Source organism: Mastigoproctus giganteus, chromosome 8 (assembly GCF_048544385.1).
Source record: "Mastigoproctus giganteus isolate SK-2022 chromosome 8, ASM4854438v1, whole genome shotgun sequence".
In the NCBI taxonomy this organism is placed as follows: domain Eukaryota; kingdom Metazoa; phylum Arthropoda; class Arachnida; order Uropygi; family Thelyphonidae; genus Mastigoproctus; species Mastigoproctus giganteus.
The window spans coordinates 197,421,709-197,437,955 of NC_143582.1; the positions used below are offsets into that span (position 1 = coordinate 197,421,709).

Sequence of the window (16,247 nt, forward strand, 5' to 3'; positions counted from 1 at the left end):
CTCCTCTTGGGTACCATTCTGTTATTTTCTTAGTCCATCTGTCATCATGTCTTCGAGCTATGTGTCCTGCCCAAGACCATTTTAGTTCTTTAGTTTTGATAAGAATGTCCTTTACTTGAGTTTGCTGCCTAATCCATGTGTTTCCCTTCTTATCTAACAGTCTGATTCCCAATATAATTCGTTCCATTCTTCGCTGTGTAGTTCTCAGCTTCTCTTCCATTCTTTTGGTGAGTGCCCAAGTTTCACTTCCATAAGTCATGGTGGGGAGTATACATTGATTCATTATTTTACGTTTCAGACAAACTGGGATATTGCTCTTCGGTATGTGACTATATTTCCTGAATGCTATCCATCCAAAATTTATTCTTCTCTTGACTTCCAGCCATTTATCATTATTACAGCTAATAACTTGTCCCAGATAAGTATATGACTCCTCCTTTTCAATTACTGCTCCTTCAATCATTATTTCCCTTTCTGTGGCATACTTGTTCATCATTACTTTTGTTTTAGCCATATTCATCTTTAGTCCAAAATCCTTACTACTAACTGTGCATAACTGATTAAGATTTTCCTCTAATTCTTTGGGATCGTGGCTTATGACCACAATGTCATTTGCAAATCGTAAATGGTTTAGGTACTCTCCGTTCACATTGACTCCTTTCTGCGACCAGTCTAATCTTCTGAAAGCTTCCTCAAGGGCAGCAGTAAACAACTTTGGAGATATTGTGTCTCCTTGTCGAACTCCTTTCTCGATTTTAAATTTGCTACTGTCTTTGTCTAGTCTAATAAAGGAGGTAGCACTCTCATATATTTTCTTCAAAATCACAATATATATGGTGTATCTATGCCTTGTCTTTCCAGTGCCCGAAACATTGCCTTATGCTGTATGGAGTCAAATGCCTTTTCATAATCCACAAATGCCAGGCATAATGGTGTTTTATATTCATTTGCTTTCTCCATTAGCTGTGATATTACGTGAAGGTGATCCATAGTTGAGAATCCTATCCTAAAGCCAGCTTGCTCTTTCGGTTGATTCTCATCAAGTATTCTTTCTAATCTGTTAGTAATGACCCTTGTTAACAACTTGTAGATGTGGGATAACAAGTTAATTGGTCTATTATTTCCAATTTCTGATTTATCTCCTTTCTTATGCAGCAAAACTATGATTGCATTATTCCACTGCTTAGGCGTCACACCTTTTCTAATGCACTTTGTGAAGATCCTTGCCAGTTTTTGTGTTATGTCTCTTCCTCCCAATTTTAACAACTCTACAGTAACTTCATCTTCCCACGGGGCTTTCCGATTCTTCATTTTCTGCAATGCATGTTCTACCTCATCAGGAAGAATATCGGGTACGTCGTATGTGTTGCTACTTTGCAATCCATCTTCCCCACTGCTGGTATCATTCCCTCGCTCCTTGTATAATTCTCTATAGTGGTCTTCTGCTATTTGAATTATGTCTTCTCTGCTGTTTATAAGTACACCATTGCTATTCTTCAGTTTCAGTATCATTTGTCTTTCTGTATTACTGCTCATGGCTGCGGATTTAAATCCTTTGTTTTCCCTTAATGCTTGTTCTACATTTCTTGTGTTAAATCTTCTTATGTCCTCTCTGAGTCTCTTTCTAATGGCTTTGCATAACTCAGTATACTCAATTTTTTCCTTGTCAGTGTTTTTCTTGCTCTTCATTTGTCGTTTTCGTAAGTGCTATTTACCAAATAGGTAAATGGTATCGTTAGCGCAATTGCATCAAACATGATGTAATTTCACTAACCTTTTGGATCGAAATTATTATACTAATGTGTTTGAAAATACTTAAATAATGCATAATAAGTAATATATTCATTCTTCAAGTAAAAAGGCCAAACGGATATGGACATGGAAGGGCCGGGCCCTCTTGGAAATACTAGTGAACTTGATTTCATACCGATAAAAAATAAAAAGATGTTCACTGACTGCTTAGTTTTGAACCATTTTAATGTTGGAAGTGGCCGTCGGTTACTCAGAGCAAAAATCAAGCCGATTAAAATGAAGAAGATAGACACCGACTAACTATTGAAAAATCGTCAAAACTTTGAAGTAGAATAGTCCAATCATTTTCGTGTGCTGCAACACCTTCCTGATACAGATATTTCATCCGATAATGACAAAGTCATTGAGACTATTGTAGATACTGCCTGAGCTCTTGCATATATTGTTAAACAAGAAAAAGCAACCTGAATATCAAAAGAAACAATTGCAATGTTGAAAAGGCGACTCGAAATTAAGAAAAGTGGTAACTTAAACTCAAGGTGGAATATGTAGAAATGTGCAAGACCATAGGAAAGCACATAAAGAAGAAAAGCACGAGTTCACTGTTGATCTGGTCAGAAGAACACTAGAAGAAAATCAAGGGTTAAAGAAAACAAAACGAAAAATGGTTACACACAAGAGACAAATGCTTGCTTTGAAGCTTCAGGATAACACAACGATTAAAACCCAACAACAAATACTAAAAGGAGTGGAAGAATGTTTTATATAAATCTTTATATGGGTAAAGGAAACTGACGTGTAAGTTCATGATTTCTACACGCAGCCATCTACTAAGTAACTAGGAATTGGCATCATTAAAAAACTGGAACTAACACCTGATGCAGAAACTGTAGCAGAAATTTTGGGTTAAGAAGTAGAAGATGCTATAAAATCAATGAGAAATGGCAAAGAATCAGTACCTGGTAAAGTCGCTGTTGAAATCTGGAGGCCAGCTGGCATGTAAAGCTTTACCCAAAGTATTTTCAAAATGCCTCCTGCTTAACAAAGTATATGGGGCATGTTGCCATTCTACATCACAATAAAGGTGATATGGCAGACTTTAAAAAACTACCGACCAATCAGCATATTGCTAGTGGTCTACAAGGTTTTCCCACAGCTTGCATCAATATTCTTCAATCAACATATGAAAAGACGACCGCTTCAAAACGGGTCAATAATAATAAAGTTCAGATAAACATAGAAAAGGGCGTCCTGTTTAGAAAAAAAAATATTTCCAAATTAAATTGGGAATAAGGGACTCAAGATAAATCGAGATTACCTGAATCACTTGCCAATTGCAGATGATATGATGCTCTTTGCCAATGATCCGGAAGAATTACAGCCAAACATGGTAATGTGGGGTCCAGGGGTGGCTCCTTTTGTTTTTGTTCCGCGATATCATATTGTATGCCGGTGCCATCTGGCATTTTCTGACACTTCAATCCTCTCGAGGAGCTCTCTGGATATTAGGAGGCCACCGCAGATAAAAATCCGCGGAACAACCATAAAGCGAAAAATCGAACAAAAATATCTCGGAATAGTCCTGGATAAGAACATGTCATTCACCCTACATCTGAATTACCTACGTACCAAAATAAGGAATTACTCAGCTTTGATTTCCAGATTTAACAGAAGGTACTGGGGATTGAAGAAGAGGACACTCCCTTTTCTAAAGGTTATTTTCATTCCGTCTCTCTCTCTCTCATATGCCGCAGGTGTGTGGTACAACAAAGCAATCACTGCAGTAAACAGGAGAAAACTAGACACCATACAGCGGTCTATCCTGACTATCTCCAAAGCATGTTGTACGGTTAGCACCCATGCTCCAGGTGACTCTATTGTCAGGGAAACGGGGAACATGCTTTGTAAAAAGGATAGGTGGAACAGGACCAGGGTATGTCTGCCAGGGGCAAAGGTTGATGACGTTGTAGAGCAGATATCATCTTTTAAGGGCACAAAAGGTGATACAGTTGTACACGTTGGCACTAATGATATCAAGAGTAGGAGACCTACTCTTGCAGAATTGCTTAACAAGTACAGGTCACTGTTGAAAAAAAGCCATGAAATAGGGTTGATTTTGAAAGTGTCTGCAATTCTGCCCAGACACGATAGGAGGGAGTATATGATGAGAGCCTTGTCGATCAATTCGGCCCTGGAAAGATTGTGCAAGGCTCAAGGGGTAGAAGTTTTTTCAGCCTGGACTGTACTTGTTAACAGGAGAGATTGCTTCTACACGGATGGGATACACTTAGCAGAGGTGAAAGAGATTCTTGCACTGCTTCTATTGGAATGAGCAGAAGCCTGAAAAACAAGATGCAGGATATTTCAGAGACTGCTGGGAGTCATTGCAGTACAAGTAAACACATGGGTTGTGTTAGGGTAACTAAGAATAGAAATAGGAGCATGTATCCTTGCGTGTACACCAATGCTAGGAGTTTAGTAAATAAATTTGATGAATTTGAGGTATTGCATTGTTGGGATATCAGAGACGTGGTGTCACACAGATATAAGGAATGCAGAACTGGAATTTGGGGAGTACAACGTCTACAGAAAGGATAGACTGGATAAGAAGGTAGGAGGGTTATGCTATTAGTTAAGAAATACATAAAATCCAAGGAAGTGAAGCCAGTGGACATCGCTGGACAGTGCAGTGTCGAGTCAGGTTGGTGTGACATAAGCATTGGGAGATCAAAATTGAGAGTAGGAGTGTGCTATAGGCCTAATGACTCTGATGAGTATAATAAGAAACTGTACAGGGAAATAGAGTGGGCCAGTAAATCAGAGAGTCTTATAATGGGAGATTTTAATTTCCCAGATATTGACTGGAATTTGGGGGCTGGTCACTCACACACTAGCAAGGCTTTTGTGGATTTATTGGATGATTGTTTTCTACATCAGCATGTTCGGGAGGCAACTAGAGGGAGGAATACTCTTGATTTGATTATCAGCAGTGATTCTTCATGCATTAAGAATCTGCAGATAAATGAACCACTAGGTGTCAGTGATCACAATGTGCTTAAGTAGGATTTACTCAAAGAGGTAACTACCATTAGGGGTAAAGGGAAGGGTTATTGCTTTCGTAAAGGCGACTACGATGGACTGAGACAGTATTTAAATTCTATACAGTGGGACCAACTGATGATGTTACCAACAGCAAATGCAAAATGGGAAACATTCAAAGAACTTATCTTGGAAGCTACTAGGCTTTACATACCAACTAAGAAATATTGTTCAAGGTTTAGGCCTAAATGGATATCAGATGAACTAATGAGGCATATGGCAGAGAAGAAAAATGCATGGGATACATATAAATTAACACTTGACACAGAAGCCTATGGCAGATATAAGCTGGTCTGTAATCAGGTCACAAAGGAGGTTAGACAGGCGAAGGCAGATTATGAGAAATCTTTGGCAAGGGATGCAAAGAAAAACAGCAAAGAGTCCTTTACTTATGTAAACTCTAGAAGGAAGGGGATGAATCAGATTGGTCCACTTGATATCGATGGGTCAACTGTTGATGATTCTGCTCAGGTAGCTAACAAACTAAATGAATATTTTGCATCGACATTCACACATGAGGAGTTATTTAGCGAGGGGAATGCCAGAGGTGTAATCAACTCTAGCAGTAAGCTAGAGAATCTTGTAATAACTGAGAGTAAAGTGGAGGAGAAATTGTTGAAGATAAACACAAGAAAGGCACCCGGGGTGGATGGGATCTATCCAGTTATATTAAAGGAGGCAGCAGAGGAAGAAGCAAACCCTTAGCCATAATTATGAGAGCTTCCCTGGACTCAGGGGGAGGTACCCATAGACTGTAGATGTGCAAATGTGGCCCCAATTCACAAAGGAGGATCAAAGGCTGACACAAGTAATTATAGACCTGTGAGTTTAACTCCTGTTCCATGAAAATTAATGGAGGCTCTAGTTAAAGAAGCACTGTAGGATCATTTAGACAAGACTTCAGTTATAGATCGGACACAGCATGGTTTTGTTAAGGGGAAGTCTTGCCTGACCAATTTGATTGGATACTATGATCCAGTCACAAAGGAACTGGATGCATGGAATAACTTTGATATTATATACTTGGATCTTATAAAGGCTTTTGATACTGTTGCACATGGAAGACTGCTGCACAAATTGGAGCAGTGTGACATCGGAGGCAAATTGCTGCTGTGGATAAAGGGGTGGCTGAGGGGGAGAAGACAGAGAGTGGTAATCAATGGACACTGCTCATCGTGGACTAGTGTTATTAGTGGAGTCCCTGAGGGCTCAGTGTTGGGTCCATTATTGTTTTCTGTATTTATAAATGATATTGATGATGGTATATCAAGCTTAATGTCGAAGTTTGCGGACGATACAAAGGTAGGCAGGGTTGTCAAGAACACTACTGACACTATGCTGCTGCAACAGGATCTGGAAGGGTTGAGCAGATGGGCTGAGAGGTGGCAAATGAAGTTTAACATTGACAAATGTAAAGTACTACACATGGGAAACAGCAACCCCAGAGCAACGTATCAACTCTGTGGTACTACACTGACAGTGGTAGAGAATGAAAAGGACCTGGGGGTAATTGTGCAGGCAGATATGAAGTTCTCTGAGCAGTACAGACGAGCTGCAAGTGTAGCTCATGGTGTATTGTCAATGATATATAGGAATTTTTCTAGCAGGGTTAAGGAGGTGATTATTCCCTTGTATAAGGCAATGTTCAGGCCACACCTAGAGTACTGTATACAGGTTTGGAGGCCTCATTTCAAGAAGGATGAAGAGCTGCTGGAACGAGTACAGAGAACGGCAACAAGATTAGCGAATGGAACAAAGGGGTGCTCTTACGAAGAAAGGCTTAAGTTTTGCAAATTACAGTGTCTGGAGACTAGGCACCAGCGAGGTGATCTGATGGAGGTGTATAAAGCCTTGAATGGTTTGACCATGCTCAATGCTGATGGGATTCTTCCTCTCGCTTAGAATAATCACCTGAGAGGGCATAAATTCAAATTGAGGAAAGACAGATGTAGGATAGACGTGAGGAAATTTGCTGGCCAGCGGGTGGTTGGTTGGTGGAACAGACTTCCATCCCTTGTCGTGGAAGTTTATAGCCTAAATAAGTTTAAGGCTCAGCGGGACAGGTATTTCGAATGAACAGAGGGGTGAAGTGGAAGTGGTTTTTTTTTTTTTTTTTTTTGACTGATGCTGCATAAGCTTGCTTTCTTGCATCAAATGCCTCTACTAGTGCTAATGCTAATGCTAATGCTAATCTTCTGAAGTCAGGTCCTCGTTGGTTCCCTTTCCCTGGACCTGGAAATTGTGGGCTGTGGGCTGCTTTATCAACTGTCCAAAGGGAGAGCGGCCACCTACATTGACTTCAGCACCGATTCAGCAAACAACACAAGTGCTGAAAAGAGGCATCTAATGACACACTTGTTGCAAACCTGTGAGGCCCGATGGTCCGACTCCCACAGAGGAGCCATAACACGGAAATTCTAACCGGATGTACATGAATGAAATTCTTCCCGGATGAATAGCTGAAGTGGAAAGAGACGAAGTCATGATATCTAGAATAGAAGACGAGTAGAAGAAGACCCTAAGAGAATTCGAAGGAATGGACCCCATAAGAACCTATGTGATACCTAAGCAGAGGCCAAATAAAATCCTGTGGAGAGTAACAGTCCACTTCAATCGGCAAATAATGCCACATTACCTTGACAACAATGGTACAACGCTGCAGGCTATCCACACAGCCGTATACTGTGCTGCCATAGCAACTACGAGGATTAATTTAAAAGAAACGAGAGACCAGCAGCAGAAGAACCGAAAACAGAAGGAACCACCAGCTTGGGAAAGAAGACTTCAGCAGAAGGTTGAAGAATTAAGAGTCAAGATAGGTCAGTTTACCCATTACCAACAGGGTAATAGAACTAAGAAATTGATTGGAAAAGTGAAGAGCACCTCAAGAGAGACAGCGTCCACAGCAAACACGAGACCACCAATCACAGAATAGGAGAATACTTGGACACACTGAAGCAGAATCTCCTCGCACTCAGCAAGAGACTATGCAGATAAAAAGAGATCTCCCAGAGGAAAATAAACAATCGAATCCTCGATGAGGACCAAAGAGCCTTCTACAGGAAACTGGGTGAAGATGAGAAAGCAGGAAATGGACCACCCGAGAAGAAGACGTTCGAGGAGTTCTGGGGAAACATCTGGAGCAGTGAAGTAAAACACAACAACAGACCACCCTGGATAGAAGTAGAACGAAAGAAAACCAAGGACATACCAGAGATGAGAGAGTGGGAGATTCGAGAAGAAAAAGTAAAACAGTCGATCAGGAACACCCACTACTGGCGAAACGCAGGAATTGATAACATCCACAATTACTGGTACAAGAAGCTCACCTGCACACACAAGCACCTAGCAGAGCAATTCACTCGAATGATAAGGCACCCGGAGACAATCCCGAAGTTTTTCACCGAAGGAGTCACATATCTGAAGCCTAAAGACGAAACAAGAAACCCAGCGAAATACAGGCCAATCACCTGCCTCCCAGCGATGTACAAGATCCTGACCATCTGCATAACGAAGAAGATATCAGACCACATAGAGAGTCAGAACGTAATGGTCGAAGAGCAGAAAGAATGCAAGCGTAGGAGCAAAGGATGCAAGGAGCAATTAACCATAGAAGCCGGAGTTATGGAGCAAACCTACAAGAAGCACCGCAATCTATACATGGCTTACATCGATTACCGCAAGGCCGTCGACTCCGTACCTCGTAGCTGGCTAATAGAGACCCTGAAGATCTACAAGGTCAATCCGATAGTAACAAACTTTCTAGGAGCAACAATGGCGAAATGAAGTACCACCATTAAGGTCGAGAACATCACAACCACGCCAATCCCCATTAGAAGAGGAATCTTTCAGGGAGATGCTCTGAGCCCTCCGTGGTTCTGTCTAGCACTCAACCAGCTATCCACCATGTTTAACGGCAGCAAGTATGGATATAATCTTTAAGAAGGAAGAAAGAACCTGTACACCCTCACCCACCTGATGTACATGGATGACATCAAGCTCTATGCGGCAACCGAGAAGCAACTCCAGCAACTACTACGAATCACTGAAGAAAGACAAAAATATTCGCCGCTTTATGGGCTACTAGGCATGAACTGGTAGGAATTAGGGATCCTCAGCTAGCGACCAAGTACATTTTAATGTGTGTCCTGCCAATTGCAATGTATGCCTCTCAAATCTGGTCTTCAGCTCCAGATTCACATTATAAGTCCGTCCTTGGGATCGAGTACTGGTTCTTGCGATGGCTTAACAGAGTTGCTGGCCACCCTTTTACTATCTCAAGGGCCATTCTCTACTCAAACCTTAACATCACACCCTGGATGCAGCGGACAATTAACAGGAACATACACACTCTCGCAGAAATGCTCACAGGCAGAGTGGATGCTCCAGTCCTGGATAATATTCTAGTTAAACCGCGTGCCACTGCTAGACGTTGCGGAGAACTAAATAATCCACTGCGTTCAGTCCTGAACAATCTTAGTAGCCTGCAAAGATTCTTCCCATCAAATGCAGCGAGAATATTTAACTCACTACAGATAGATGCCGAAAAACTGTGTGAGGATGCAACATACCGGAAAGAGATCTTCCAGGATTCGTACAGACTTACCGAAATATGAATCGGCTGCAAAGTACTAAAGAATTGTGAATAAAAGTGAAGCTTTCTGCTTTAAGAACAATAATAATCTGTTGACTGTAAAAATATACCTTCTGTAACAGTTATGGTAATATGTAAGTTATATGTGGAATTATTAATGAATTGTAAATATATGAGCTGTATAATGTTTGTACACAATCATAAATGTGTAAATACTGTATGTATTAAACATAAAATGTGTATATAATATTTCGGGACGAGACTACGTGTTCAGTATATGTAACCCACTGCACGTAGTATCTCGTGCCCTGATATGTACTTAGCACCCTCCTGGCACTTTGCCGTCCCGGGGTGGTTTCCTTATGGAAATAAACAGATAATAATAATAATAATAATAATAAAAAATCAGCAAGGACATCAGGATGGAATTTGGTCTAGACAAATGCAAGACCCGCACACTGCACCAGGGAAAATTAGTTGGCGATAACTACCAGCTGCTGACTGGTAAAGAGATGGAAGCTATGACAGAAGGAGAGACCTACTAATACCTAGGGATGATGCAGGCTCAGCAGTTGGAGCACAAAGAAATCAAGAAGTGCCTGACCGAAAAATGTCATCAGAGACTCAGAAGCCTGCTGAGAGCAAAATTGAATGGAGGGTACATAGTTTAAGCCAGAAACACCTATGTAGCTCCAGTACTAACATACACCTTTGGGGCATAAATTGGACTAACACCAAGCTAGAAGATATCATGCGAAAGACAAGGACAATGATGACCAAGAGTCGCAAACACCACCCGAAATCAGCAGTGGAGAGACTAATAATAGCTCGGAAAGAGGGAGGAAGGGGCCTGATAGACCTGATAGAGCAACAGAAAGCAGCGACAGTTAACCTGAAGAACTACTTCGAGAACAACTCAGCACAGCACCACTCCCCCAGGCCGTAAGGAAGATAGATAAGTAGTATACCCCACTCAACCTAAGCGAGGAACACCCACCCACCCACCCACCCAGACGGCACAAGAAACGAGGTTAGAAAGATGGGCAAAGAAGACACTCCATGGCAGACACTACAATGACCTCCATCAAGATCATATTGATAACACTGCTTTCAATGCATGGTTCATAAGCGGAATGCTCTTCCCCAAGACTGAAGGATTCATGCTGGCCATCCAAGACCAGGTAATCAACACCAGAAACTATAGAAAATACATCGCAAAGGAGCCCGGAATGTCAGATGACACATGTCGACGATGCCACATGGCCTCAGAAACGATCCAACACATCACCGCGGGTTGCAAGGTGATCACTCAGACTGAGTACACTCATAGACACGACCAGGTAGCCAGGATAATACATCAGAAGCTAGGGAAGAAATACCAGTTGACCAAAGAAAGTGTTCCATACTACAATTACGAACCCTAGGCAGTGCTAGAGACCCGAACCCACAAGCTGTACTGGAACTACGCCATAATAACGGATAAGAGCATCCCCTACAACAGACCAGACATAACCCTTGTGGACAAAATGGAAAAGGCTACCTGCCTGATTGACATAGTGGTGCCAAACACTAGCAATGTCCAGAAAACCCATGAGGAAAAAAATAGGAAGTACACGAACCTGAGACATGAAATCAAGGAGATGTGGCATATTCAAGAAGTATCTACCATCCTGATCATCGTGTCACCCACCGGTATGGTGCCAAAGACTCTACATAGCAGCAATAGGTCTCCCAGAGAACACCTACAAGGAACTCCAGAAAGTCGCAATCCTGAACACCTATAAGATAGTCAGAGATTTCCTCGACCAACAGTAACACCAGACATTGCAACCACCCTGTGTACTTGGTAGCAGTACCCGTCATGGAGTGGAATCCCCCAATCAGGAAGAAATAATATAAGAGAAACAATAATAATAATAATAATGTGCCATGCCACACCACCTGAATTGTTCGAGACTGGTTTGCGGAACATGAGGAAGAATTCCAGGTATTGCCCTGGCCTCCAAATTCCCTAGACATATCAATCCCATTGAGTATCTGTGGTTTGTGTTGGAACAGCAACTCCGATCTACGGCTTCACAACTACAGACCTTCAGGAGTTAAAGGAACTTCTGGTTACATGTTAGTACCAGATACGACAAGACACATTTAAAAATCTTGTAGCATCCATGCCTCGCAGAGTATGAGCTGTTTTGGCTGCAGGTGGAGAACCAACATCATATTAGGTAGGTGGTCATAATGATTTGTGTGTGTGTGTGTGTGTGTGTGTGTGTGTGTGTGTGTGCCCTTAGTTTTCTGAAAGAAAATTCAAAGTTTTATGTTTAAAAGAACTCAACTTTATTTTTATTATTATCATTAGCCGTATGGTTCAAGAAAGCCTGAGGTTTATGCTGCACCAAAAATTTCCGAATTACCCCGAGAGAGAGAGAGAGAGAGAGAGAGAGAGAGAGAGAGAGAGAGAGAGAGAGAGAGAGAGAGAGAGAGAGGAATCACCAAGAAAAAGAAGAATGATGATATTCAGCTCAGAACCCTGGGTGTGCCAAGCCCATACTCACCAGATGTGAGCCCATGTGGTTAAAAATTAGTCCATGAGCCATAGTTATTTTTACATAAATGTATAATAATAACTTTATCTATCATCAATTTGCTATAAATAGAATGAATAATTTGACCAGACAAGTTCCAGATGATCGTTTCGTGGACCCCTTGAACTGGTCTACGACCCCCAATGGTCCGCTTACCCCATTTGGGAATCTCTGTGGTACGTAAATCTTTACGTAGTTGAGGCTAAATCCTTGCCAAATTCTTTCAATAATTTCTATCATAAAGTCTTCCTGTTTGCCATTGTAATGCCATCGTGTAATTTAAATTATAGAATAAAATTTCGAAATATTAAAAAATATATATACAGTATATCATAGATACATGCTATTTATTTTTATTATTTTTTTCTTTTTGAATTCATTTACATGTACCATATTCTTTTCACTCTAGATCCCAGTAACTGTGTTGCTTATGACAGATAATCAGGTGTATTATGATGTTATTAGAAATGAGATTGTTATTTTGTTTATAATCGTTTCGTAACTTTGAAGTATATATAATTTTTTTAGTTTAGTTTTAAATCGGCTTTAAAACTTAAGTATTGCTTAAAATATTTTAGTGTTATGTGAAATACGAAACGAACCGTGTATAGTAACACCATTTTTTGCGTTTTGGAAGTAGTCTGTACTGATTATTCTTTGTTCTGTACATGATTGTGTACTGAGAATATAGCTATTGCGTACGCGTAGTTAATCAGTTTAAGAGTTGTCTATTTGGTTGTGTCGTAACCTTTGAGATAAACAGTTAAAAATTATTTGAAGAAGAAAATTGTTAATATGTCCGGCCGTGCCCAACTATTTGTGGGTCGTCTTCCTTTGGATGTGAGAGAAAGAGAAGTAGAACAAGTGTTTGAGAGATATGGTCGACTTCTGCGATGTGATGTTAAATATGGTAAGTACGTTTCCTCATATTTAATTCAGAAAATTAATTTATTTATGCACATATTGCTAGATTATATAGATAATCTTCTAACTGTTTGTGCACATACTGTTGGAATATACAGAGAATCTTCTGTCTGTTTTAGGAAAGCAGTCAGGGAGAAGTGAGTATGATTTCAGTTGATCAGAGTTAATCCTAGCTGTCCGTTAGTATACTTATTATAATTTAGTAATTTTTATTTTTTCAGAAATAATAAAATGATGCGATTCTTTATGACGAAATTTGTAATTTGCTTTGTTTCGTGATATTTTTTGTATAATAAACGAATATTTATTTGATTTTACATGTTCAGCTTTTTTTTTTTTCAATCATGTTTTATTTTGATTATCTCATTTCATAATTATGCACTTTGCATAGGTATGAAATGGAGCAGTGCTGATGTAGTGAAATTAAAATATAAAGTGAAATTAAAAGAGAAACAATTGCCATCACTAACACAGTAGAACAAAAATTCCAGATTCCAATTAAAGGAACATGAAAAGTTTCCAAAATATGCAACTTACAAAAGTTAAGCTAGTTAGATATATTGCATCATATTATATATATATATTTATATATATGCATATATATATATATATATGTATATTGTAATAAATATGATAGATAAAAATATGTATATATATATATATATTTATTTATTTGTATACACACAACATTGTAATTATGGCACAGATCAATGAAAATGGGATAAAAGCAAGTAAAATCAAATTATTATAAAACCATAAATACTATGATAGTCAAGATTATTTTAAAGTAATAGCATTGTATGACTGATCAAAATAATTTTAACAGCCATATGGCTATGGCTGTTGGCCATTTTTCTTTCTAAGAATTCTATTGCTTATTATTATTATTATTATTTTTTTTTTTTTAGAAGCAGCTTGTTGCTTCAGGTTATATATATGCAGCTTTTATTCAACATGTCTATCAATAACAAAAATTGTGTTAGGATGTATTCCAATGTATTTTTAGCATGTCATGAATTTGCTATTTTATTTGGTATATTTTATTTCATTTTCTTCAAAAGTGAAGAAAATGTTTCAAAAATTTGTATGTTGGTGTCATGCAGTAGCATCACAGTACCTATTTCAAAAATGGAAATATAAGTATCTGACTTCTTAAAAAGTTTATATACCAGACATGTTATGTTTTGAAGAAAAAAAAAAAAAAAGAGAGCTCCTTGTTTAAAAGATAAGTAGATTATAAACAGAAATCACAGAAATGTGCCCGTGTGAATCTATGAAAATGAATGAGCTTCGGATTACATGTATGCTGCCAGATGTGTTGACAAAGCTGGTTGCAAGATGGCTAGTTCCATCTATTCTCACAATTATAAAATGATAGATGTACGTGCACAGCATCTTCTATTCATATTTATAGATGATTGCATAGCATCATGTGTTAATCATGTTTTAAATATATAATTTCCATTTAATTTGTAAGCATGATGTGGTGTATGCTTCATCTCTGATTTTTTTTTAAGTTCTTTTGTACTCTAAAGGCAGATTTATACTAAGAACAGGACATTTCATATTACTGTGTACTGACAAAAATCTTACTGTTAGTTCATATAGTCTAGCAACACAACAGTGTGCAGTGATGTACTAGACATCACTGCATCTAGGGAGTATTTATTCAGTTTTTTTGCAAATTGTTGCTGAAGTAAAGAACAAATGCAAATGGGACTTATTTTTGAATAGAATATCCAAAAATATTTGACTCAACTGACACGAGTATGCTTAACATTAATAATATGGAACTAAAAGTGCACCAAATAATTCATACAGATAAAGGCAATAAAATATATAATGATTATTATATATTGATACCAAAATACAGCAATGAAGCTTTTAAAGCCAGTTGCCTCCTTTATCAACAGTTGCTTATAGTAAATGAGAGGTCTGCAAATACTATGGGAAGGGGCATTGTTTGTGTTTGGAGAGCAAATGGTTTTGATTGTTTTATTGCATTTATGTTTTAGTTACTTTATCATTTGGTATATTTTATTTCATTTTAAGGTAAAATTCAGTTAAGGGTCCATCCTCCAAAATGGCAGTGAGGAGAAGAGGGGGAAAGCAGTGATTGTCTAGTGTGACTGCACTCACTGCTTTCCCCCTATTTTCCTTGACTGCACATTACAGGTGAATGTCACATGACATTGCATTACGTCTGAGCTGAGTATTCATTATATTTTTGAATAATTATGTATTTTCTTAATTGATGTGCAGTATTTAATTTAGTGTTCATGCTGTCTGTTGCCATAGCCACTGCACAGATATGCAAATTATTCTCTTTTGAATGTTGGTCATGTGATCCTTGTGTTGCTGTGTATCATTGGCGGACAGTGAATACTACACTAAAAATCCATTCAAGAAGTTTTTGTGTTGCCAGTACAAGTGCAGTAACATGTTGTGCTGTGTCTTTAGTGTGAATCTGCTTAAAAACTGTTCTGTTTGCCCAGAGATAATTTGAAATATCTTTCAAGAAATTTTTTTTGTCACAGGTGTGTCTCTATTAAAAATTCAAGAAATCTCATTAAATAGGACCGAAATGACATGACTAGGTGCAACTAGTGCCTGCTTACGATTAATCACAATTTTTCAGTTAAAGTTCCATTAATTTATTAACAGTTCATCTGTCAAATGAAACAAAGTCAAGACCTAATACTGTTTTTAAAAGATATTCTTGTGTGGTACATTAAGAGTATTCTTTGGGAAAGCATTGAACTGTGTGTTGAAGTTAGTAATTATCATTTTTATCCTTCTGATTTTGTGTTCCTGAACCTGTAGTCGTAGTTATAGAGCAGATTAATGATAATTCCTTTAAGTAAATCTGACATGTTTTGGGAGATCTGTGCTTTATTTCATCAGTGTTGGTAGTTTATTAAAAGAGATATTGGTTATTAATCAAGTTGATACATTAATAGCATTTATAGTTAAATCATGCTTTAATGGACTATGTGGAGTTAAGATCTGTCTGCAAAATCTGATTTTCTCGTTAAAGTTGAAAGAAATACATCATCATCAGAGTTACTAGAATATTATGAAAAAGTTCTGCATTATGAAATAGAAATACTGTACTTTATACTTAACTGTTTGGAGTAGAAGAGCTTCAAATTTTGCTCTGTATATATGACAATGGAAATGCTGACTAAAGCTTATTCATTCTGAAGAGCTCTTGACTACCTTTGCAAAAGATTAAGATGACTCCTGCTGATGTCTGGTGTGCTCAACAGGTAATAGCAGGAAATGTGAAGAAA

General features: G+C 38.6%; 1 protein-coding gene across 4 annotated transcripts in view; it reads left to right on the top strand.

Annotated features, from left to right (window-relative positions):
• Window positions 1-12,653: 12,653 nt before the first annotated feature.
• Window positions 12,654-16,247, top strand: part of LOC150082152 (uncharacterized) — a 217,012-nt gene continuing 213,418 nt past the window's right edge. For 2 of the 4 annotated variants that reach the window (XM_090379139.1, XM_090379141.1), the window contains exons 1-2: window positions 12,654-12,940; window positions 13,074-13,091. In XM_090379139.1, coding sequence (XP_090235265.1) covers window positions 12,826-12,940; window positions 13,074-13,091 — 133 coding nt within the window. In that variant the 5' untranslated portion in view covers window positions 12,654-12,825. The remainder of the gene's footprint in view (window positions 12,941-13,073; window positions 13,092-16,247) is intronic. The other 2 variants (XM_090379140.1, XM_090379142.1) reach the window with 1 other exon arrangement.